The sequence below is a fragment of the Zingiber officinale genome, chromosome 8B, assembly GCF_018446385.1.
Source record: "Zingiber officinale cultivar Zhangliang chromosome 8B, Zo_v1.1, whole genome shotgun sequence".
Classification (NCBI taxonomy): Eukaryota; Viridiplantae; Streptophyta; class Magnoliopsida; order Zingiberales; family Zingiberaceae; genus Zingiber; species Zingiber officinale.
Window position 1 is genome coordinate 42768674 of NC_056001.1, and position 24510 is coordinate 42793183.

The following is a 24510-nucleotide window of genomic DNA, read 5'->3' on the forward strand; positions in this document are numbered from 1 at the left end:
GTGTAGTAAATTCCTGTACACGTTTTGTTGTGTTTCTCTTGGTTTGGTCTCTAGAATCTCACTTCTTCCTCGTCTTCGCTTGATCTCCAGGAAGAGCAAGAAGCCCTAGACTCCTTCGACGACTGGATCTCCCTATTCGCTTCTTCTTCCATCTGTCGCGCGCCTGCCCTCGGCGTACGTCTGTCTCCATGCTAGATCCAACAGCGCTTTAGGTGATTCCTTCGAACGGTAATTCCCTTGTTCTTGTCGGTTTCTTGATCCATCTGTATTCTGTTTGTATTTACTCCAAATGATTGCCAATAAGTTGTCTAATTCAATTCGTGCGTTTTTGTGATTGGCGGAATTGGACACTCGAGACATTTTATCTTTGTTATTGGGTTTGGCTTCTTCTGGATCTGGAGGCTATTGGTCAAGTATAAGTCATCTTTTGAAGTTTGTTTTTGTGATTTACAAGTTGTTGTCTTCTCACTTAGTTTACTCTCTGGATTCCATAGCTGCGGGTGATGTTACAAATAACTACCTAACTACCTTGATATCTGGATCCGTAAATCATTTGCGTTGATAATTGGATGCGCAGCTGAAATATTTTTTCTGGTGATAGGAAAAACAGCCAATGTGGTTTCTTGGTGACGGTCTTTCACTATTCGACATGAATTAGCAGCAGCGCCGGATGACTACTCTTACGCGTTCTCTCAAAAAATTGGAACTAGTATAGTAAAAGCTGCAAGTTTTGAGTTCTTGCATGAGCTGGATATGTTAACGTTGTGATTCCTATTTTATTTAATGGGATTGAACCCATTTTGTTCCCCTGCTAGTTGTGATTCTTATTATTTATCATGTTTGCCATAGAAGTGGGTTTAGTTTATGGAAGGATTTTGTATACTTTCCAGTTTGCATCCCAACTTCATTTTCTTTGTCGCACTGCCTCATCTGTGTATGACGGATAGAAGATAGAAGTTGTATCTTGGCTGATTTTATACAAGAATCCTTATTTACTAGGCATTCAAGATGGGGCCAATCATATTCCAAATTTTTTGTAAAAGAGACTCAAGCCTTAGTTGTGGATTCACAATATTCACTGAAAATACAAGTGCAAGTTCTTGAATCCAGTGATCCTATATTTAAACTATAAATTGTTTTCAAATTGTCTCTCTAGTTGTAGCAAAACCCGAAACACCCCTCACAACCCGTCCTAGGTTATGTGAAGGGAGGTAAATTACAGGGTCAGCTTATAGCCGACCGCCAAGTGGCTAGGGGGTGGGAGGAGTTTTTCCCCGAGGCCATGCGCTCGTCGGGAATTGATTACTGCTCCATTGTAGCAAATCTACCACCCACCAGCGAACTGGGCACCCCCATGGGGACTCAAATTCTCTCTCTAAGTACTTTATTGATGTCGCACGGTTAATCTACACTTCTTATGACATTATTTATATACACTTCCCAATGTTAAATCAGTTGTGTGTAAAAACCAGGATGTGATTTGCAGATCAGATAAAACATTTGCTTAGGAATGAACTTGCAAAAAACTGTGACTTGAGATGAAATTGACTGGTTGGATAAAGGTTCAAGAAAACAACTCCTCATTTTCTGAATTTTTCTGTATTTATCATTTTACTTGTGCTTCCTATTTATTGTTTGCATTCATGTACTCTGTTTGCCCCTTTGATATTATGTCAAATATCTAGACCTAAGTGAATAACATTTTTGGACATTATATAGCAATAGAGGCCATCTGAAAACTGTTTATGTTAGATGCTAGTGGAGGCTATTACTCCTAATAATTTTGCGTTTTAAGGTTGGGGCCTCCCTGTATAACTGTAACCAGAGACTAAGTCTTTTCCTGTTGCTATCACATCAGGCCTTGCCAATTTCTTTGTTTATACTCTTCTCTAAAAGAGGAAAGAATTACTTGCAGGTCTTTTCGAGCTTTTGATATGATCCACCAAATTGATCTACTTGTTGATGTCTGGTTATGAGTGGATCGCCATCAAGATGCAGTTGACAATATCTAATGATAGTCAAGAAGTATCTGATACTGAGCCAATTCTTCCAAAGTCAGTTGCTACATTTGGCTCTGAGTCACCATCTTCAAGTGAAATTAGGGTTGTGGCTACTGAGTGTGACCTGGATGATATTGATGATGAGCGATGTAATCTGGTCAATCAAGATTGTCCACAATGCAGAATTTGCCTTGATACAGGAGGTCTTTACTAATTATAATTGGTACATTAAGATTATGTGCAAATTAGTTGATGTAGAGAAGAACTATAAACTAATGCAAACTTAATAGGAAAATTATGAGAAATATTGATAGTCATTCCAGACTTATTCTATTGACATTTTAGTTTTGCTTGCAGGAGATGACTTGATTGCGCCTTGCTATTGCAGGGGAACACAGAAGTATGTTCATCGATCTTGTCTTGACAATTGGAGATCAACAAAGGTACAGTTAAGCAAGTTGATATCAGCTGTTCACCACTTTTATTTGCATCTAGTTTCAGCATGGATAAGTCATAAGTATTCCCTTGTAACAGAATTATTTTTGAGAAAACTGCCTGGAGTCCTTTGTTTTGAGCCCAGTGATTGTTTTCTTATTCTTCTATATCATTTTTCTAACAGGAGGGCTTTGCGTTTGCACACTGCACAGAGTGCAGAGCTGCTTTCTTACTGCGAGCAAATGTGCCTCCAGATCGGTGGTGGCTTAGATTGAAATTTCAACTCCTTGTAGCCAGGGACCATGTTCTTATATTTTTTATTGTGCAACTGGTAGATATTACTGTTTTATATTATTTTTTTGTAATATGTATTGATTTGGTTAGCTATCTATTAGTAAGCATTTCTTTGCAATTTTCCTATGGTAATTATTACCTTTGGTATTATTTTCTATGCATTTATTCAAACTATGTTTTGTTTCATATGTTAGCCATCTATATATGACAAAAATTTCAATTATGAAAACTTATTTCTAGTCCTATAAGAATTTGTGCCCTGTTTGCAATTTATCCTATGAACTTTGCCTTGATTTGTAGTTTGCCGTAATTTGAATAACTTGATCATCATCATCATCTTGCTCTGCTTGTCTTAACTATTTATGTTTGACTACATGATCTTATCATTTCGCTCTATGCAAGACTGTATTATTAGTAGTATTCAATTCAATTAGATCATGTTTTGTAACATTGAACTAAACTTTTCTCTAATCTTCCTCTCCCCTTACAAAAGTGTTATTCTAATTAATCCAATTCTTCTAACTATAGAATTTATTGGATGTCCGAACTCTGAAAATGTTTATACTATCTCATATCATTTGTCAGAGCTATACTCTAATTTGAATAACTTGATGATGTTAGATAACCTTTCTATTTTGTTACCTAAATTTTTTCTCTAAATGCATTTGACAGGTTGTCGCTGTCTTGGGTATGTTGGTGTACAGATTTTATGGTGAAGAATTGCGAGAAATGTTTGGGTATGAAGAACATCCTTATGGTTTTTACACAATGGCGAGTAAGTCTTTTTGTTGAGACCTTGTTAAATTTGTTTTGTTGCATGGTGGTTGTAAAGATAATCTGCAATTTTCTAGTTAATTAGTCATTGAAATCTTCCTTATTTTGTGATGGATGCAAAAACCTTAGCTTAGTCAATCTGGATCAGTTGTGGTTGTCCTACAGGCTGCATAGCATATAGAGTGATTATCTGGATGTGAACTGACCAGCAGGGCATGATTCTTGGCATCCAAGAGTTGGCTCTAAATCATAACTATGATTCAGATGATAAATGATTTGATCAGAAAACGTTTACCAGCTATTTAGGTGATTTAGAATGACATGGTCATCCGACTTGGTTTAAGCTAATGTTCCTTGCATAGGGCAAGTTTAATTGACACAGTAGGTGAGGCAGCATGGAATTATGGGTTTTCTATGAATAATAGACCTTGCCATCATCAATCACGTGAGAATGGAAGGGTTGTGAATTTACAAAGTACACTTTGCCATCGTGGCATGATGTTGAAGATTAATCTTATAATAAGATAAATGACTTTACTATTACTAATAAAATGACATCACCCAGGATTGAACTAAAATCTTCGTTATTGGTATATTATGATCTTTAAAGGCCCGATGAACTCATAATACATACCTGCGGCCTAAATGTGATTTCAAATATTTTATCAAACACATGCATTTGCGAATTATAGTTCCACTTCACATTTTTTTGCTGTAATAAGGATGCATGCTCTTGTAACAAGCTCCATAGTAGTAGTTCACATGTCATACAAATCTAATACCACTCCTCATGAAACAACTAATATCTTGTAATATTCTCAAACATTGAAGTTGCTTGTATTAAAATTTAATGCTCAGATATACAAATCAGTTATTTTGATTTCTCTATATTGTCCTTGCTCAGATCATTGCATGTGTTGTGGAACCCTTGTTGTATAGGAGTAATTCTGATAGCCTTTTATCATCCTAATAGTTGCTTGCATATTGGTTGGGAATTTGATTTCAGAAAAAGAACAAAAAACATCTAGGATATTGACTCAACAGGCTTATTAACCAATAGAAAGGTGTTCACAGTATTGCTTTGGCACCACATTGCCTCAACTCAAAGACTTCATTCCTAGTTAACCTTTGCAGGAGCGGGATCTATTGAACTCAACATTCAAATTTCTATAGATAGGTCATTTGGAATAAGACATTCCTCCATTACTTTCCTTGATTTGCAATTGTCAGGACATACTGATATTGGAATATGATTAGAAGTATTTCCTTAAGAGCAGTTTTCTGCTAGACTTGTACACCGTCCATATTTGAATCATATTTGAAATTTGAGCTTCTACAAATAGAGGAACTTCTTATATTTGATTTTGGATAAAAAAAATGGTTTAATTTTACCTGGGATTCAAATTATTGTCTCATTTCGTTTAAGCATCCTTGGAGCTGTCTAGACAATTTATTGTCATTGCTAAAAAGAATCAAAGTTACAAGTACAAAAGTGTAGATACTCTTGCTAATCAGGTGTTCAGTAAGTGTAGCGATTTGTTTGTCAAGAAAAGTGTTAGTAGTCATGTCCTTTTCTGCTATCTGCTACTTCTGTATTGTTTGAAGCCCTCTGCTTCGTTCTTTCTTCTTTTTTTTTTTTTTTTTTGAGTTATTCTTTTTGCTGATGCTTTGCTCCATGAAGCAGTATTGGCTGTAATTCTGGTGGGCTTGCTATATGGCTTCTTCATTGCTATAATTTGTGGACAGAGAATTAATGAGAGGCATTACCATGTTCTTGCAAAACAGGAGCTGACAAAGGTTTGAGATGTTGCCTACTTCCTGGATCTCCCAGGAGACCGCTCTTGCTTATCTTCTTCTTATATAGTCACATCTCATGTTCCTCTCGAGCAATACAAAAGTATTTTGGGATTTACCATAATCTACTGCAAACACATGGCTTCATTCTTGAAATCCTTCTTAAAATGGCTTGTCTGGAGTTTTTAACATTCACCAAGTATAATCCATTTACAAAGAAACAGACAGCAGTTTCTGTGTGTTTCTTATCTCCCTCTCTTGCAACAAAAAAAGAGTATATTATGACTTATGAGACAACTGCCTTCTAGGACATGTAATGCAAATTTAGCATATTTTAAATTTGTTAAAATTAAATGTGCCTTAATGAGATATTAACAACCTGCCTGTTTCTCGATATCACCCTTTCCTTTCTTCCAACTGGACCATAATATTTCTATTTGTATGATGTGGATGCATATTTCCAATCAGACTTAGGTATCTGCTGGATTTCAGAATATATACACATTGGTCTTCTATTTCATTTTTAGATTTTTGGTATTTCTGATCGATGAAAATTTAATTGAGATCATCCAACTAATATAATCGCAGGAGTACGTGGTGGAAAGTCGAGATGAAAATAAGAATGTGCCTGAACTTGATCCTAGTCATGTTACTGAGTTGCAAATGCTGGGGCTATATTGAGACGGTCTAAATTCCTCAAGTACGTGGCTTCTGGTAGAAAAACTTGCAGTAAAATGTTTCTGATCAGCAATGACAATTGTTTCCCAGTATTCCCATGTCATTGTCTCGCTCTCTCTCTCTCTCTCTTAACATGCAGTACTTTTTCCTTCTTTTGCTGAGAATTCACGCGGCATCAATTTGAGATTAGATAACTTAAGATTAGGAAAGCTTCTCTTGCATGGATCAAATCTTTTCAGACCACACAATTCAATTGCCCCTTCTCTCTTTCTTCAAAGCTGATTTACATCAACACTTAGCCCCAAGCAATACCCTTGTGTCACGATCTCCAAACTGCATGTCTTCATTTTGATCCTTCCCGAGCTGATACTTGTGTATCAGGTTTGCTATATTTCACTGCTAGGTTATCCATTGGCTATATTTTGTCTTCTGCTATTGGAATAATCCTTCTGGGTTTAATCAACGACACTGCTAGAGGAGGCAAAGCGAGCTGCACACGCATAGCCACAAGAACTGAGGGAAGTAAAGATGGATTAGTCTTCTCAGCTTCAGTAAGCGATTGAGTTAACCATAGAGAGCTTTAAAGTTGAAGGCAAGTTCACTTCTTTTTTTTTCTTTTTCTTTTTTGTTATATTCTTCTTTTTACTACATGATTGAGCAATTGTTTAAGCGTAACTATCTGATTCTTTGTGTATGTACAATTTAAGAACATTCCACAGCCATTATTTTTTTGTTGACTTTGCAACACGAACCTTTTGTTCAAACTTGTATTACGTAGCCTGAATCATAAGAGTTATTGCAATTGTACGAACTTAGATCAATATAAGATATCTCACCTTTCCCCTATTAGATTGTTTTTCCGATTCATTTCTTGTTTTGTGTGTGTGGGTTTGTGCCGTAATAACATTTGTACTACATGAGTTCTCCTGGTGAGTTCCTTGATGACTGAATAACGTGTCTTCCAAATCGGTTCACATCCTTGAGTTATGTTGCATTGCAAATATTTATTCTTCTCCTCCTTTTATTGTTAAAGGTGTTTGATCGAATTTTCGTGGAAACTTATGCATCAAATGTACCTAACTAGGATCATACTGCTCATTATGAAAAGTGTGGCTTTAGGTCAGGAAAATAATAGAATGTTTTTCTCTGCCCAAAAAATAAAATTAAAGATACATCTCTGGCCCTAAATTGGAAAGTTTTAAAAAAAAATGGTCAGGCGGATTTAGCTTTTTATTTTAATTTTTTATATAGATTTTGCTGATTATTTGGATAGGGGCGGATCAGAGTTTTAATTTTCAAGTTCTAAGGCACTTTTATTATACAATATAAATTATTTTGTAGTGTCAACCAATATTGATTCTTAGTCAACGCTCATAGCAAAACCCTAAACCCTAAAATTTCACCCATTGAGCCTCATATTTTAAATGACCCTCTTCTCAACTAATGTTAGATTTTTATTTTTATTTGTATGGTGAAACTAAAGATTTTGTGAATGTGCTTGGTGGAAGAGCTTATATATGATAGATATATCATCCATATATCGGATGATATCGTTCACCCAAAAGTTTTTCGCAATAATGAAAACTTACTAAAAAAAGACTAAAGATGATCCCGAGAAGGTAGTTCAATTTTAACAACGTGTTATCAAAATCCTACATAATACAGATCTCAAGAAATTAGTATGCAATCGTATCCTACATAACATATTATCAAAATCACTTTACCAAAACGTTAAAACGATATATTATCATATCAACTGCATGGTATAGACGTGCTTTTCCTCAAAATTTAGATTATTAAAGTCGACATTTTTATGGCTAAGCACACAGAATTTGCATCCAACGAAACTGATATCAGAGGTAAAGACGTAGCAAGAGGTTTAAAAGGTGATTTGAACATACCCTTGTATCTATTGTGGGGGCATCCAGTAGCTGATTGAATTAAAGATACTAGAACAAGTGAAAAGAGTGGGTCAAAAAAATGATACATGATAAATTCAAAGTATAACCTGAACAAAGTTTTGAAATTAGCAAAAAGTTGTTATCTTTTAGAGCTCCTCCTTGGCTAAGTATTACACCCTCCAAGGTCTATATTCGGTTACCGTGTGAAGTCGCTGAGGAAGTTCACCCTTTGCTTGTTTGATAGGCAGGTAAAGAAGGCTGGCCTGTTTTGATTTGGTACATTTCAGTGAATAGAACAAGAAGGATCTACCTACAAGCTAGCAAGATCTTCTGTCGGTATTGTGGAGGGAGCAAGAGAATGTGCTCGGGTATTGATGCCGCCACCTCGTACAGAAAAGGAGGGTCCCTTGAGTGAGCTGGCTCTGCTAACAAGATCCGAGTCAAGGAATACGACTATTACAGTTATGTCATCATGGAAATGTCGACGAACTCCGCGGTCGATCTTCTTGAGATCCGAGTACCTCATCTCACGTTTCTTTGCAGCTTCTTGTAACGCAGCTTTGATGAGTCTCCGAGCACTCCCCTGCAGTATTTATGAAAAAGGGTTTTAGTCACCATAGCTGCAAGAAGGAAGTTCAATAATTGATAGAGCCGCACTTGAGCATTTAATCAACACTAGGGGAAATTACAGGTTAATCTAACAAATCAAACATTCAGCAAACTCTAAATAGATGAAATAGAATTTGTTCAATGGCATGTATAGCTTATAAAAGCAAATGCGATGATATTTATCAAACTGAATATTGTATCTTAAATGAAACAATGCGATGATATTTATCAAACTGAATATTGTATCTTAAATGAAACGGAAACCATCTTCAGACAACAGTTGCCTAAGTTGATAGTTGAATCCCAGCATTTTCAAGAATTAAATAGCATCGAATAAAAAAAATAGAAGTTTCACGAGGTTTTGCTCAACCTATCTATTAAACTTTATCTTTGCATTACTTTTGTTGTCCTTGGGGTGACGAGCATGTTAACTCATCGGCGGCTCAACATGGCAAAATGACAGGTTGAGTGTTGGTGTTGGGAGCACTAGATAATTGAATTTGATTTTAATATTAACAAATGGTTCAAAATTAAAGTGTATTATGATCTAACAAGGTTGACTACGTGTGCAAGTAGTTCAACCAGAAAGTCCTACTAGGTCAAGTTGACTAGATACTAGACAAGGCAAAAGTCGTAGACACTAGGAAAGGGGAAAGCTCTAGTTGCGGCTAGACAGAGTCAAGTTAACTGGATACTAGACAAGGCAAAAGTCATTGACACTATCAAAGAGAAAGCCCTAGTTGTAGCTAAGCAAAGAAGTCCTGGTAGATCGAGGATGTCGGGCAGAAGTCCTAAGGGTCGAGAACACTAGGCAGGAGCCCAGAAGTCAAGACACCGGGCAGAAGTCTAGACGGATTGAAGATCAAACGTCTAGCTAGAAGTCCCGAAGGTCAAGATCGGATGCTGAGCAAAAGTTCAAACAGGTCCAGAGGACAGGATGTTTGGCAAATAGATAATCTCTCCCCTCGAGAGGGAACAATCAGTATTGGTCTGACCTAGGGTTTCATTGGAAACTTAAAAGTCAAGACTAGACAGTCCAAATTGGACTTGACTACTTTGCACTTTATTATTATTATTCTGTGTTAACTCTGTGATATAGGAGTTAAATTCTAGAATCAGCTGGAAGGAATCTAGACGCCCAAAACTTAGCCCGATGGCAGGATGAGATGGCAACTTCTGATTGGTCGAAGCATATCAACGTCCAGGCGCAAGGGATCCGGGCACCGGAATTAGGATAAGCTTCGAGGAGGTCATGGCACGTCAGCCTTATTGAGGCGCCTGGAAGGGATAAGAAGGGTTCAATTAGCACCTAAGACACATCATTTTCTATAACTTCCATACTCGTGTGCTACTCTGAAACCTTCCCTATGTCGAAACGCCGCACTAACAACAACGCTATATTCTGAATCTTCTTGTGTTGTTGGTACTGTTTATTTTGTTAAGTGTAATTGCATATTTTGATTATTGTACTTAACGAATTGATAGTGGATTGCTCAACGAAAGTGAATAACAATCGCTGGCCTTGGACTAATAGTACAAGCTGTGAACAATGTAAAACAAAGCTTGTTAGCATTGTGCTTGATTTCTTTATTTCCGCAGCATACTCTCTCAAGTTGTCGAAAAACATGAAAAAGCAAGCTTTGTGCTTGTTTTCTTTATTTCCGCATCATACTCTCTCAAGTTGTCGAAAAACATGAAAAAGCGAAACGCGCTATTCGCTTTTTCATGAAAAAGATCGTCTAATCTAATAATTGAAAGATCCTTAGAAACCAAATAGTTGTTATGTCCTAGTAGAACTTAGACAGATGAAGTCTTGATTAGGAATAAGATAGGAGCTAAGTCTTGGTTGGAAACCAAGCAAGAAAGTCCTAATTGGAAACTAAATGGATCAAGTGTAAGTGGAGTCAACTGAGAGCTGAAGGGTTGGCAAAAAATCCAAGTGAAGTGGAGCTGAAGACTTGCAAACAAGTCCAAGTAGAATTAGCTGAAAGTTGTAGCGTGACAACTCATTCTAGATGGGTGAGTTGAACATCTAGACTCAAAGTAAGTGCGAGTAACTTAAAAATCCTCTATCATACTCATTACATGTAACCATTGTAGGGAAGCGACATTTGACGATTCCAAGCGACCAAAGAGGAGTCCCGACAATTGGTTGGTAGAGTTGTAAATTTGGATTGGGTTCATCGGCTTGGCCTACCTCGCCATACAATTTAAGTGGATTGGGTTGAAATTTTATCAACCTATTTAAAGATGGGTTAAGGCGGGCTGACATGCACGGGTAGGCCTGCGATGGGCTTGAGTTGACCCACGAGTTGAGGAAACAAAAAAATTATAAGCGAGTTACCTTGAAATTGTGATTTACAAGGCATAAACAGATTAAATAATACATGAATTAGGGGATATCATGGAAAAAAAGTTCAAGTTGGCAACTTATTTAACAAATATGAATTATAGAGTCATGAACATTTACAATAGAAAGTTAAAATAAAACAACAAATGCTTGTCCAATTTTCACCTTCTAGAACCAACTCACCTATAAAATCGAATAATCTGTATAATTAGATTTCCAAATCGAGTGGTAGAGATTTAAAAGTCACTTAAAAAAAGGTACGTAAATTTCTCATTCTAGCATATTTGGTTGGATTTAGATTAATTAGATTTTAATTTTCTTCTATATATAATTTTTTTTGGGTAGGCTCGTGGGTTGGCTCGCCTAACCCACAATCCGCCTTAAGTTGGATTGGAATTTCCCAACCCACCAAGATGACAGGTCGGCCTGCTCCACCACAAGTCTTTATGTCTAACAGCTCTATTGGCTGGTGATAACTCTCGATGAATGCAGTTGGGAAGTCCAAGCAACTGTAGCGAGGTCGGGGCGATTGAAGCGTACAGGCGACTTCCAAACCGGTAGAAGATGTTATCCAACGATCCGGCCGAGTTGGATCGAGATCAGGACTAACCCTTCTCCAAGCGACCGGAGGACCTCATGTCGACCGGAGAACGCAGACGACATTATCTATTAGATAGACGTTGCAGCTACATCAGCACCTTCCAAGTGACCAGGGAGCCTCAGGTCGACCAGGGAGCCTCATGTCTACTTGAGGATGCCACATCAACAATAGAAGAGGATTATATAAAGGGTCTCGAGGTAGAGCTTTAAAATCACTCAATCTCTTTCCATTCTTGTGCTACTATGCTCGTGCTCTAATGCTCTCGTGCTTTCTGTGTCGCGACATGCTGCAACCTCGTGCTTCAATTCTGATCGGCAACATCTAGCGTAATCTTTTCATTGTCATATTTGTTTTATTTGTGCTTAATTTTTAGATTTTTTTTTTCGAAGGTTTCTCCGCCTTTCCAAAAGGAAATTAAGAAATAATAATAATATTTTATTATTGTTGCGTGTGTCTATCTCTGCTTTAATTGATTAAAATAAGTTTTGCTTGTTGACATTACTTTGTTGCTTCTGATTAAATCTGTGTTAGATTAATATTTCAATTATTTCTACTGTGCTACTTTGTTAGTAGTTATTTCTAAAAATATTAACTCATAAAATTTGTAACGCTATTCACCCCCTCTCTATAGGGTCGAGTTCGATCCTACAATTTGGTTGCTCAGCACATGGGCCAGCAGCCCCTCCTAACTAGATCAATCTTAGCTTATCTCTTTAGTGGACCTGGAGTTGACTTTTTTTGGATATATAATTGTCTGGTTTTGGGTGTCTTGACTCATAGTTGACTTGACTAGTTTATGGAGTTATAACTTGTTATGACTTGGATTTTGACTTCTATTATCTTTTTGGTCTTGTCTTATTTTGTATATGTGATATGACATAACTTAGACTTCCAATTTATAATTAATTACATGCCTGCTTTAATCTTGCTTATTAATTTACAATTAATTATTTGGAATTATGGTTTAACTTATGTCTTGTTTAATTGGGGGAGGGTTGGTTAAAGAAAAGTTCAAATTCAAATTGTTTTAAATTATTATTTGCAAAAGTTCAAAACTTCCCAATTTAGGACTTCCAAAATCTTTATATGATTAAGGGCAAGTTATAATTAAGGGGAGTTATAAGTTTAAATTAATTCACATATGATTGCACTTATCATTTATTATTGTCATACATTGAATATAAATTTTAAAAAATATTTTTTGATTATATTTAACTAACTTTAACTTAGTTTTCATACTATCAAAAAAAGGGAGATTGTTAGTACTGGAAGCACAACATTGAACCCAAAGTTTTGATATATGACTAAGGTTAAAATTAGGTTTGTTAAGATCTAACAAATTGGTGTAAGTGTGCAGGAGTATGTTACTTGACAGTGATGGAGTCCTAATCGGAAACCAAGCAATAATTAAGTCTTAGTAAAGCTAGACAACTAAAGTCCTGGTTGGGAATCAGGCAATGACTTAAGTCCTAGTGGAAATAGGCAACTAAAGTCCTGATTAAGAATCAAGTAGGAGCTAAGTCTTGGTTGAAACCAAGCAAGAAAGTCCTAGTTGGGAATTAGGTGGATCAAATCCAAGTGGAGACCAAGTGAAATCAGTTGGGTTGAAGGCTTGACAGAAAAATCCAAGTGAAGTTAGAGGAGAGTTGAAGGCTTAGCAAACAAGTCCAAGTAAATTCAACTGGGAGTTGTAGCTTGGCAACTCAGTTTAGATGAGTTTGCAAGAAGCTAGACATCTAGACGCAAAGAAAGTGTAACTTAAAATCCTATATCATACTCATTATGCGTAACCAGGGAAGCGAAGTGTGACTGGCTGGTGATAATCTCGATGAGTGAAGTCAGGGAGTCTAGGCGATTGGAAGGAATCCAAGCGATTGGAGGGAGTCCGAGCGACTAGCTAGTAATAACTCTCGACGAGTGAAGTCGGGGAGTCAAGCGACCGTAGCTGGGCCAGGGCGACCGGAGCAAACGGGCGACCAGAAATGCTTCGAGTAGAAGATGTTATCTAGCGATCCGGACAAGTCGGGTCAAGATCAAGGTTGACCCTTCTCTAGGGTCGCAGGTCGATCGGAGAATGCGGACAACGTTATCTACTAGATAGACATTGCAGCCACATCAGCACCCTCCAATCGATCGGGGAGCCTCAAGTCGACCGGAGGATGCCACGTCAGCAACAGAAGAGGGTTATATAAAGGGCCTCCAGGCAAAGCTTTAAAATCACTCAATCTTTTTCCATTCTTGTGCAATTGTGCTCGTGCTATACTGTGCTCTGCTTTCTGTGTTACGACACACTGCAACCTCACACATCAATTCTTATATTGTCATATCTATTTTATTTGTGCTTATTTTTAGATCTTTTTTGTTTGTAAAGTTTCTCCACCTTTCCAGAGGCTGTAAGGAGAAATTAAAAAATCAGAATCATATTTTATTATTGTTGTGCATGCCTATCTCTGTTTTAATTGATTAACTATTGAACAAGTTTTGCATGTTTACATTGCTTTGCTGCTTGTGATTAAATTTGTGTTAGGTTAATATTTTTACTCTGTTATTAGTTATTTCTGAAAATATTAGCTCGTAAAATTCGTAACGTTATTCATCAGCCACTCCTTCTAACGTCGAGTTCGATCCTACACAAAAAGTGTATATTTGTGCAAATGCAACTCACTATCAAACACTGCTTCCAGCTAGTTCAACAGTAGCAGCAGGTTCTGTAAGCCTATACAATGTTTAATGGTTAGAGCAGACGAATGAGTACATCCAACTTCACCTAATTCCTTCATAAAGTTACTATAGAAAAACAACACAAAGTACCAGGTGCAATGCATGAAAAAAAAAACCCTGGCAGATGCTTATCTATGCAGTTTGTTATGAAATTTGGAGTATTGTATACACAACTGGAAAGTAATAGGATACCAATATAAGTTCAATGGTGCAGCAAAACTGTAATGCTAATGAAATCTGCAACGTCAGTAATGAGGAAAACGAGTTAAACTCACATTTCGAGGGTTGTTTTGGACAATATTAACAGCTTCTTGATTACTAAGATGCTCCCAGAGCCCATCAGATGCAAATATAAGGAACTGATCTTGAGGTTGTAGTGGTTGCACAATAATTGATGGTTCTGCACTCAGTATAGGCTTCTTGAATGGCTCTCGAAGCCTGAATTTTACATGCAATGGTTCACAGTTAAATTCAGCCTTTTTTAGATATACATCACCAATTGACCTGGAGATCTGAAATAGAATGAAGTAATTTTCTTTAAAAGGAAAATATTCTTTAAATACACAATTCATACATAAACTATAAACATACACGATTGAGATAGAATGCAACAGAAAGGGCGTAATTGGTACAGTGCACATCACCAAGTGTTCTATGAAACATATGATGTCAAAGGAAGAATGGTAGTGTCACACTAATATCAGAATTCGGTCACCTCCTAATGAGAGACACTAAATGCCATTAACAGAGTAATATCCCAAACAGAAAAGAGATGTAGAAAAAGATTAGCCTAAAGGCCCTAAACTGTTACATCACTATTCTAAACATTTAAAAAACAGTGAGTCTTTAATACCTGCAAACCTAAGTTCTTGTCATAGTAACAATTGGAAAGCAGGTATTGTGCATATGACAAAATTCTAGTGGATAGAAACATATGATTCACAATTCACATTGAGATTAAATATGACCTGTTTAACAAACCCAACTTACCAAAAATTAAACCAATCTATCAATTCATTCCATTATAAAAAGAAGGATGAAGTATGTTATGTTACACAGCAGAAGTGGAGAGGTCAAGGAGGGTGAAATTTATCCTAGAAGATGAAATCTTGCTCTGTGGAGTTAACACTTGACTTGAGGACAACAAATCTTGTCACATTGAGATTGAATTGATAGTAAATGATGATACGTCTTCTTCCTGTCCAGGTAGTATCGTCATTTTCCTCCTCTCTACAACTTTGTCAATGTCATTGAGACTCCAAGTGGACAGCGAGGGATGAGTTGTCATAAATAGTTCATAAAAAAAATTCCTTGTTATCGATCCTACCTATTTGAAGAAAAGTTGTCGACAAATACAATAAATGGTTAGAAATATCAAGTTTCTAAATGAAATGAAATAATATTTTGTAATTACATATCAGCAGCAACATGTTTCATGCTTCACATTAGGCTTTGATATATTTTATTATGTAAAAAATATTATTTACGGTTAGAAAGATATGTTAACTTGTTTCATAATTTTTAATTGGACACGAAATTCACCAAATGATTTTCGATGTGAACAACAATCTGACAACCAACCTTATGATAGGAAAGAAGGGCAAGTCTATTGTTCATAAATGAAGGATGAGTATTGCATGATAGATTAAATAAAACAAAAGGTTTGCATATGATGGTGCTTTGTAGCATATATGACATCAAACCAACCGATACATGGGTTATTTTAGCAAACCGTTGGACCTTGGTTACCTCCAAATCAAGCATGCTTCTTCTTTGACAGAATAATAAATTCAAGAAAGCAAGAGGTAGAAGGTATAGAACTAAACTAATCCATCACTATGTCATAAGCATGTATATACCTGGATTATGCCCTTTACACGCCATACATTATGCTTTAAAACAACAATTTGTTTATCATCAGGATGCATCGAATGCAATTCTTGTCTCACAGATTCAATTGCTACATTGTGTTCCGCTGACAATTGCACAGCCAAAACTTCTCCAGTTGCTTTCACACCTCTTCCTAAAACAGCGCGGGAGTCACCAACATTAGCTATATAAAGTGTACTGCCACATATCACCCCAACCAGACAACATGAGCCTACAGCCGCAATCTGAGGCTTCACAGGCCATTGTTTGGTTACGAAGGAGATAAAACCCTCCTCTGTTGACTGGTATGCCTTTCTTATTACATCAGTTGACATTGACTGCTGCTCTGTTGCAAATCCTGTCAAAGCACAAAATTCTATGATAATGGTCTAAAAACACAGTAAATATACAGCATATTATTGATATGGAAGAAGTATCCATTTCAGTGCATAGTGTGCCTATAAATTAGCAACACAGAGTACCAATAAACAAGAAGTACAAAGACCACAAAGAAACAATTTAGAGTTCAATCAGTACATGGGATAACTTCCAAGAAACATAAAGGATTCAACAGTTCCTCTTACCCATCAATCATCAAAAATATAATATTAATATTAAACAGAATCTCAAATCAGCAACAGTTAAACAATTAAGTAGATCAAGTCATACCGAAAAACACTTATGATGCCCTGAAGTGTATTCCCCAAAGGTTGACTGATAAACAAGGAATCTCTATTATGAATATTTAGAAAAAGATGCACGCTATTCATAATATAAATTTCAATATTTTTTTGAATGAGGATTTTCTGATAGTAGTGCTAGTGTAACTTATGTTATTCAAACCAAAGCATATTTCCCATCATGATTCATAAGAATTACTGAAGTGCCTAAACCTTCATATTATAGGAAGGCCCTAAATGTTGAGAGCTTACTTTTCATGTTCTGAAAGAGATGATCATTGACATATCGAGAAGTTTCTGGACCACCATGCCCATCATAAACACCAACAAAAGTTCCATATGGGCCACATTCCAGTGAGCTGAGAGGTCCGGACTCAAGTTGGCTCTGATCCTCCAGCAAGTTATTTGCTTGTATAACGGCCATGGAGAACTCACCATAAACATGCTCCCCACTGTCCTTGTACCATAGAAGCCCATCCTGTCGACCAGCCAAATCAGAATCTGTGTGGGTGTATCTGTCTGAAGATGGTTGCCAGCAGGCCTTAAAAAGGTTCATCAATTTTGTTAACATCCCTCATCTCGTCTAAGCCCGCATTTGTGTTTTTAGCATCTACACCCAAATAATCTGATATCAGAAACTGAATGCGCAACTTCACCTGTGAGACTGGATCAATAGAAACCCCATAAAGCATATCATTTGGATTATAAAGCAGTAACTAAAGCAGGTAAAGATACTGAATGCAGGAAGGTCATGAAAGACTTAACTCCCCTTCCAGAATTCAAAGAAAGAAACACAATATCAAACTATTTGAATATTTCAAATCTCTTGTACTCCTCTTCCATTTGCGTATCCAAATTAGATACTCACTACGAAGTCGATTCATCTGACAGAACGCGCAAATACAAACTTAACCATTAAACTTTACGATTACGTGATCACTTCTAAGGGCCATCCCTCTCCCCGAATCAGAAAAGCAGAATCCCACTCAACTTTCCACGATCTGTTCACTCTTCCAAAAACCCTCCCACTCAACCGATGATTCCTGACGAAGTCACGACAAAATACAACGCCCCGCGCAAAAAAAAAAGAAGGCAAAATCTATACTCGAAAGAGGAACAGGCAAAGAAAACACACCTTGCGGGGTGAGAACTGCTCCCCAACGCCCCAGATCTGATGGATGCTTTGCTTCTTCCACGGATCAAAGAGAAGAAGAGGATTGAGGTTGGCTTGCATCGGCGGATGGAGGCCGACCCCTCGCTTGCTTTCTCTATCTCTGCTCTAATGCTTCAGCACACGGAAAGGACCACATTTATAAAAAGTCACAGTACGCAAACGCCAGCAAAGCACGCCGTTGGAGAGAGAATATCGACCCATATTTCGAAATTAGTGGAGGCAAAAAGGGAATTATATTATATTTAAAAAATATATTATTAATTTATATTTAATTACAAATGAAATTATAGAAAAATAAATTAAGTTCGCCCATTTGTTTTTTCCATATATGCCCTTTTATCAGGTTCCATCTAGTCAACTATAAATGCTCATTATTTATTAGGAGCTACTTTGAATTATGGATTATGGGTAAAATTTTTTAGACATGGGAATTGTACATAAAATTATGATTATCATTAAGGATTTTTTTCTAATTTATCGTTAAATTATTTGTATAAAATAAAAAGGAATCATTATCTCTATTTTCATTAAAAATAAAAAGGATGCTGGAAGTAAGTGCAGCGGTAGTGTTTTCTTAATTTTAAAAAATTAACGGTTGATTTTTTTATTTTTTATTTTTTCTGATGAATGACTTTAAAAATATTAGGTTGAAATACCGTCCATTGCGAAGCTTTTTTTATTTATTCTGATAGCCCTATAAAAAAATTCTATATGATTAAATTCATCACCTTAGAAATTAATCGGCCTAAGTTCAATATATGACGCTAATTAAAAATAAAAATAAAACACAATAAAAAAGGACATCCTATTTTACACAAATATCATTTTTCTAGTTTTTATTAATTTTCTTTTAAGGAAAACACTTCATATCATTTTTCTTTACTTTTACGTGACAAAGTTCGCTGTTTTGGGAGAGCAATAAGTTTGACGAGAACCATTTTGATTTTCTCAGTGCCGTTATATGTTTTACACGTGTGGCAGAACGATTTCCACGTTAATCTATTTTGTTACACGTGTCAGTCATCCATGTTATTGCTGTTTAAAAAATTAATTAAAAATATTTTTAATTTTTCTTAAGACTAATTATTTTGACGAAGGTTCCAGAATTAAGCTTACAGCAATAGCGCGCGTAAACAGTCTGCGGCCTGCGGGAACGTCGCCGTTAATGTGCTCAGTTGACGGTTACTTTTCCGACCATGCCGGCGCCCTGGTGCGGGGCGCAGTAGAAGCCGTAGGTGCCCTTGGCGCTAAGCGTGACGGAGTAAGTCTCCCCCTGAGCGTTCAGCAGGTCCTCCTCCGCCATGGAGATGGCCCCAGCGTCGACGCCCGCCGGGACCTCGTCCTCGTCGAACACCACGTTGTGCGGGAACCCGGCGTTGTTCTTGAACACGATCTTCTCCCCCGCCGCCACCGAGAAGCTGCTCGGCACGAACGCCAGCTCCCCGCTGTCGCTCCCCAGCAGCACGTCAAAGGCCTGCGCACTGCCGCTCGCCACCACCGCGCTGGCCGCCGTCGCAGCCACTGCCAAGCCCACCGCCTCCTTGAGCGACGCTCGAACTACTAGTACTCTGCCACTGCCCCTCCTCAATCTGTTGCTGCTGCGGCCCCTGAGGCCTCCGAAGGAAGCAGGGGCTGCGGCGAGTGCCGGAGAGGTGGCAAAGGTAGTGGCCATGGAGATTCGCCGGAGAATTGAGGTAATCGGTGAGGTTTATAGCGTGCAGAGGAAGGGATTCGATGGCGTGCCATGTGTGGCCGGGAGCAGAGTAGTTATCGTTATTTCCGACAGGGACTTGGATCGGCTTAGCGGTTGGACCGGGCAAATTGGACCGTAAAACTGATATAATCCAAGTGAATTAGCAGCGTGAACCAGTAATTGAGCCGGTTTGATCAAGCAATGATAGACCGGCCGGTTCATTTTGATCTCTTTTTGTTTCTATTTTTGTGACCGGTGAGGAAGAGGCAAACGTGTGGGGTTTGTGGCCTTATGTGAGGATATTAAGTTTCATATGTTCTTAAAAATGGTAAGAGAAATTCAAATTAGGCCCCTCTTTTATTTGAAGTTCTAAAAATGTCATTGCATATTTGTTGAAACATTCCTATGCGGTCGAGCACACCAATTGGAACTTCGAGAGTAACCAACCGAGCGAGCAAGGGATCTTAGTCAGACGAAGAGGAAAGATAAAGTGACATATAATAGTAATTTTTGAATGATTTGATTTGATGGAGGGAAGGGTAAGTATATATTGAATTTAAAAATATTATCTCTGACTATCGATTAATATCGATCTTAAATTATGATGTCAAAATAATATATCTTGATTGATTAAAATTAATTTAAAATTATTTTTTATAATTAATTTATTATTATTATTATTGTTAGTGTAATCAACCTATAAAGTTTTGATATTTGTTTATCAATATATTTAATGGAGTTTGGTCAAAGTTGACCTAACCAAGAAGAAGTCCTAATTGGAATTCTAACTGGAGATTAGGTAGTGGTGAGTAGCCTACCGAGTGACTAGCAAGTCAAAGTGATTGAAGACTTGACAGTGGTGAGTAGTCCACCGAGTGACTAGCAAGTCCAAGTGGTTAAGGTGACTGAAGGCTTGACAATGGTAAATAATTTCCTGAGTGACTAGCAAATCCAAGTGGTCAAGATAACTGAAAGTTTGACAATGGTGAGAAGTGTATCGAATGACTAGTCCTAACTAGAGGTTAGACAGATGAGAAGTCTTGGAGGAGTAAACTCTGAACAAGTGTAACCAAATGATTTTTGGTAGACCATGCGCGATCTATCGGACCAGCGAATCTTGAATGTTGTTAACACTACTTTACTTTTTTATATCTATTGTGCTAACTCAATGTCACAAGAAAATCTTAGTCAATCAAGTTGATCAGACATTAAGCAGGACCAAAAAAGTCCAAACAGGTCTGTAGGACCAGATGTTTAGTGAGTAAGTTGAAGTAAACTCCTGGAGTGGAATGGTGAGGTCGTGTCCGAGTCAAGACTGTTGGATCGAGTCGCACGTGAAAGGGGGATGAATCACGTGGTTCTTTAAAACTTTTCTTTTCTTTTCAAATTTAAAAGCAAAGCATGCAATGGAAAACACATAAATAAAAAACACAAGTTAAAAAAATCAAATTAGACACAGTCGGTTTATTTGGTTCGTAGTCTTCAACGACTCTTACTTTAAGACCCAGATCTCACGAACCTATCGATGGATAATTCACTAAGCAACCTCTTCAGGTACCCCCCGGAAAAGAAAATCGAGTATAAAGAAAGACAGAACAAGTGCAATACACTGCACTTGTCCTTTTGCAAATAAGTAAGTACACAAATTACAAGTTTGTTACCCAACACCTCTGAAGATTGTCAGCTTAGGCTCGGTGTCAGTTGGCTCCTCGGTAGTAGTCGGGCATAACAGCATCGTAGCAGAGTCACAGCAGGAAACTTGTGCAGTTGGAACCTCAAATTGACGAGTAGAACCTCGTATTGAAGTTATTCTTGAAGCTTAGGTCGAGAAGCCCTTATAAGGGCTATGGAATGCGCCTTCAGAAGCCTTGAAGGCACCTCCAATACGGCAATTCTGATCCTAAACAAGCTGGCCCTTATCCGCAATGAGGTCTAAAATTTATCATACGAAAGGCACCTTCCATGCAGAAGGCGCCTTCTATGTGCCAAGGCGTCTTCCATTGCTTTAAGGTGTCTTCCATCCCCTAGAAGGCACCTCGGGTACTGTTTATTGGTGCAATCTTAGGTCAAGGTTGACCTGGTTGACCTGACTCGAGTTGACCTGACTCGAGTTGTATTTTGATGTTTGACGAGAATAGAAAAGTTCTATTCTGATATTTGATGAGAATAGAAGAGTTGTATCTTGATGTTTGACAAGAATATTGGAAAACTTGGGAGGTTGTGGGTGCAACCCTTGGTCAAGGTTGACCTGGTTGACCCGACTTGAGTTGATCTATTTCGAGAAGTCCAAGCAGGGAGCTTGGCACGGAAAAGTCCAAGTATGGAGACTTGGCACGGAAAAGTCCAAGCAGGGAGCTTGGCACGGGAAAAGTCCAAGTATGGAAGCTTGGCATGTGAAATCGGAGAGGGCTCGGTAGCTCGTTCTCCGGATTAGGTCAGAGAGGGCTCGGTAGCTCGTTCTCTGGACCGGATGAAGTCGGAGAGGGCTCGGTAGCTCGTTCTCCAGGGCTCGGTAGCTCGTTCTCTGGACCGGATGGAGTCGGAGAGGGCTCGGTAGCTCGTTCTCCTGACTAGGTCGGAGAGGGCTTGGTAGCTCGCTCGGTAGCTCGTTCTCTGGACCATACGAAGTCGGAGAGGGCTCGGTAGCTCTCTGACTAGGTAGGGTTTAGGGCCGGGAGCTCTAAACCTGGATCGGTCTGACCGATCCAGGGGTGCCTGGATCGATCACCGTGACCGATCAAGAACCAAACAAAGGTGTTTCAGGATTACCGATCGGTCGGTGACCGATCAAGAACCAAACAGTGTTTCAGGATTACCCGATCGGTCCGGTGACCGATCAAGCGAAACGAAGAAGATCGGGAGAAGAAGGAGGGGATCGGTCACCGATCCACTGAATCGATCGGTCCACAGACCGATCGAGAGTTGGGCAACTCTTTGTGAAGCTTCTGATCGGTCTGGGGACCGAGATCGTCCCCTGATCGGTCCCAAGACCGATCAGAGAAAGTCCTGGACCGATCGAGTGTGCCTGATCGGTCCAGGCATTGCGAGTGACAACGGCTAGATCTCGGTCTTCTGTGTCTTCTTCTGCCTTCACAGGTTTGCAGGTTCAGCTATATAAAGAGTCGAGCGACTCTATAGGCTCTTCTTCTTGCTTCTGCAAGTTCTTCCAGGTTCCTTCTGCGAGCTTTGCTGAGCTCGTACTTCTTGAAGCTTCGCGTGAGCTTCCCTGCTGCTGGCATCCGTGAAGCTGCTGCTTCATCAACGGATCTCCAGACGAGAAGGCAAGCTTGTTTGTTTTACATTCATATTGTCTTGTGCTTCTTTGTATTTTGTGTACTTCTATCTTGCTGTTGCAAGAGTTATTGTGGCGAGGTTTCTCCACCCAGAAGGAGTTTATATTAGCCGGTTTTCCGGGGTCTCATCCACCGACGGATTGATAGGCTTCGTCCACCTTACGACACGCCAAGGAGTAGGAGTTTCATCTCCGAACCTCGTTACATCGTCGAGTTTAAGGTTTGCTATTCTTTGTTTCATTTCTACATTGTATTTCCGCTGCGTTAACTTGATTTGTAGAAAGAAACGATAATTTGGGGTCGGCTATTCACACCCCCCCTCTCTAGCCGCGACCGTCGATCCTAACACTGTTCACCTGAGGCTTTTTGCGCTCTTCTTGCCCTGCAAAGTGTGTTAGTCCAATAAACCAAATAATAACCTGTAAGACAAGTGTTAGCACAATCAGACTGAATAGTAATTAGGTCTTGTCTTCTAGAGACTAGGATCTAGTCAAGGCCTTAGTTTATGGATCTGAAATGGACCTAAATTAGATCAACATCTACTATTCCTTAACCGGAACACATCCTTATCGAGTTATTCTCCTCAAATGACTTACCTTTACTTACCAACTTGCAGTTTGTTGACTAGCCTCTTGACCCACCAGGTCCTCATGCTAGTTATCAGGTCCGCAAATCCAACTGGACTTTTACCGGCTGTCAGGTCCCCCAGACCCAACCAAACTTTCTATCAGATATCAGGTCATCCCGTTAACCTATCTGGACTTTGCACCAGCTATTCGGTCTCTCAGACCTACCTAAATTTCAACTTGATGTCAGGTCATTCAGACTCGTCAATTCCTATACACTTGGTAAATTACTTAGTACACAAATACACCTAACTAAGCTCATTTGTCATTTATCAAAACCTAAATTAGACTGTTAGTGTAAATTGTACTAACAATCTCTCATTTTTTGATAAAATAACAATCTGAGTTAAAGTTAGGAAAAATATGTAGCAAACATATAAAATGATTTAAGAGAAGTAAAAGAAGAAAAAAATATGTAGTAAAACTCATTTCTCTTAATCACTTTTAGGTTTAAGTATTCCTGATTTTCTTGTATTTCTAACTTAAACCCTAACCCTCCCTCTTTGACATTGATTAAAAAAATATATAAATAGATGATTCAAAATAAGTTAAGTAAAAGAAACACTGAAAGTAATAAAACGTTAGTAAAGACATTTTAAACACCAATTTAGAGGGAGGAATTAAATTTTGAAAACATAGATTTACTTAAGCTTTTTGTTTAGTAATAACTTAAAAAAAACAGTTAAGTGAAACACTTTTCAACCACCTTTCCAAAAAAAACAACTTTGCATAATAGATTTGAAAAAAATTATAAGGTTTTTTTTTTTTGGAAAGTAGGTAGAAAAATAATTTTGAAAAAAGTCTAATAATTGTTCAGGTTTTTTAAAAATGATATGATTTTTCAACATTATCACAATTACATAGTTTTTCAAGGTAAATAATTTTTCTCAAAAACATTTTTATCCTTTTAAAATAACCTTAAGACATGAATTTTAAGCTCAAATTCTGAACTATAATTGTAAAATATTTTTTTTTTTAAAAAAAAGGAATTTTAATTTTAGAAATATTTTCAAAGTAA

The 24510-nt window shown here is 37.9% G+C and overlaps 3 protein-coding genes across 9 annotated transcripts; 1 reads left to right on the forward strand and 2 right to left on the reverse strand.

Moving 5' to 3' along the window:
• Window positions 1–47: 47 nt before the first annotated feature.
• On the forward strand, window positions 48–6722 carry LOC122014309 (E3 ubiquitin-protein ligase MARCHF2-like). 5 transcript variants are annotated; one of them, XM_042570503.1, is made up of 8 exons: window positions 48–228; window positions 602–709; window positions 1916–2203; window positions 2358–2443; window positions 2620–2766; window positions 3402–3504; window positions 5188–5300; window positions 5886–6722. In XM_042570503.1, the coding sequence occupies exons 3-8, from the start codon at window positions 1963–1965 to the stop codon at window positions 5976–5978; spliced, it is 783 nt and encodes a 260-aa protein (XP_042426437.1). In that variant the 5' UTR covers window positions 48–228; window positions 602–709; window positions 1916–1962; the 3' UTR covers window positions 5979–6722. The 5 variants fall into 5 exon arrangements, with proteins under 5 accessions (XP_042426437.1, XP_042426436.1, XP_042426435.1 ...); XM_042570502.1 differs by lacking the exon at window positions 602–709 and having other exon boundaries at window positions 48–413; XM_042570501.1 differs by having other exon boundaries at window positions 602–2203.
• Window positions 6723–7823: 1101 nt separating this feature from the next.
• LOC122015290 (probable protein phosphatase 2C 60) lies at window positions 7824–17980 on the reverse strand. Of its 2 annotated transcripts, none has more exons than XM_042572099.1 (5): window positions 17842–17980; window positions 16959–17370; window positions 16017–16384; window positions 14433–14669; window positions 7824–8459 (listed from the first exon to the last, which is right to left on the reverse strand). In XM_042572099.1, the coding sequence occupies exons 2-5, from the start codon at window positions 17275–17277 to the stop codon at window positions 8187–8189; spliced, it is 1197 nt and encodes a 398-aa protein (XP_042428033.1). In that variant the 5' UTR covers window positions 17278–17370; window positions 17842–17980; the 3' UTR covers window positions 7824–8186. The 2 variants fall into 2 exon arrangements, with proteins under 2 accessions (XP_042428033.1, XP_042428034.1); XM_042572100.1 differs by having other exon boundaries at window positions 16959–17316; window positions 17842–17976.
• LOC122015291 (plastocyanin-like) lies at window positions 17852–19625 on the reverse strand. 2 transcript variants are annotated; one of them, XR_006120874.1, is made up of 2 exons: window positions 18997–19625; window positions 17852–17991 (listed from the first exon to the last, which is right to left on the reverse strand). XR_006120874.1 is itself a non-coding variant. In XM_042572101.1 (1 exon), exon 1 carries the CDS (start codon window positions 19550–19552, stop codon window positions 19052–19054), a length of 501 nt encoding a protein of 166 aa, XP_042428035.1. In that variant the 5' UTR covers window positions 19553–19625; the 3' UTR covers window positions 18856–19051. The 2 variants fall into 2 exon arrangements, 1 of the variants encoding a protein (XP_042428035.1); XM_042572101.1 differs by lacking the exon at window positions 17852–17991 and having other exon boundaries at window positions 18856–19625.
• Window positions 19626–24510: the final 4885 nt, after the last annotated feature.

What these genes read in the sequence shown, in the direction of transcription:
- LOC122014309 (XM_042570502.1), top strand. Translation starts at nt 1,963, where the DNA reads ATGTCTGGTTATGAGTGGATCGCCATCAAGATGCAGTTGACAATATCT. An exon ending in AATTTGCCTTGATACAGGAG is followed by an intron (nt 2,204 to 2,357) that starts GTCTTTACTAAT and finishes TTTTGCTTGCAG; the next exon opens with GAGATGACTTGATTGCGCCT. An exon ending in CAAAACAGGAGCTGACAAAG is followed by an intron (nt 5,301 to 5,885) that starts GTTTGAGATGTT and finishes ATATAATCGCAG; the next exon opens with GAGTACGTGGTGGAAAGTCG.
- LOC122015291 (XM_042572101.1), bottom strand. Translation starts at nt 19,552, where the DNA reads ATGGCCACTACCTTTGCCACCTCTCCGGCACTCGCCGCAGCCCCTGCT.
- LOC122015290 (XM_042572099.1), bottom strand. Translation starts at nt 17,277, where the DNA reads ATGTTAACAAAATTGATGAACCTTTTTAAGGCCTGCTGGCAACCATCT. An exon ending in TCTCTTTCAGAACATGAAAA is followed by an intron (nt 16,385 to 16,958) that starts GTAAGCTCTCAA and finishes GTGCTTTGACAG; the next exon opens with GATTTGCAACAGAGCAGCAG. An exon ending in TCCAAAACAACCCTCGAAAT is followed by an intron (nt 8,460 to 14,432) that starts GTGAGTTTAACT and finishes TAAATACTGCAG; the next exon opens with GGGAGTGCTCGGAGACTCAT.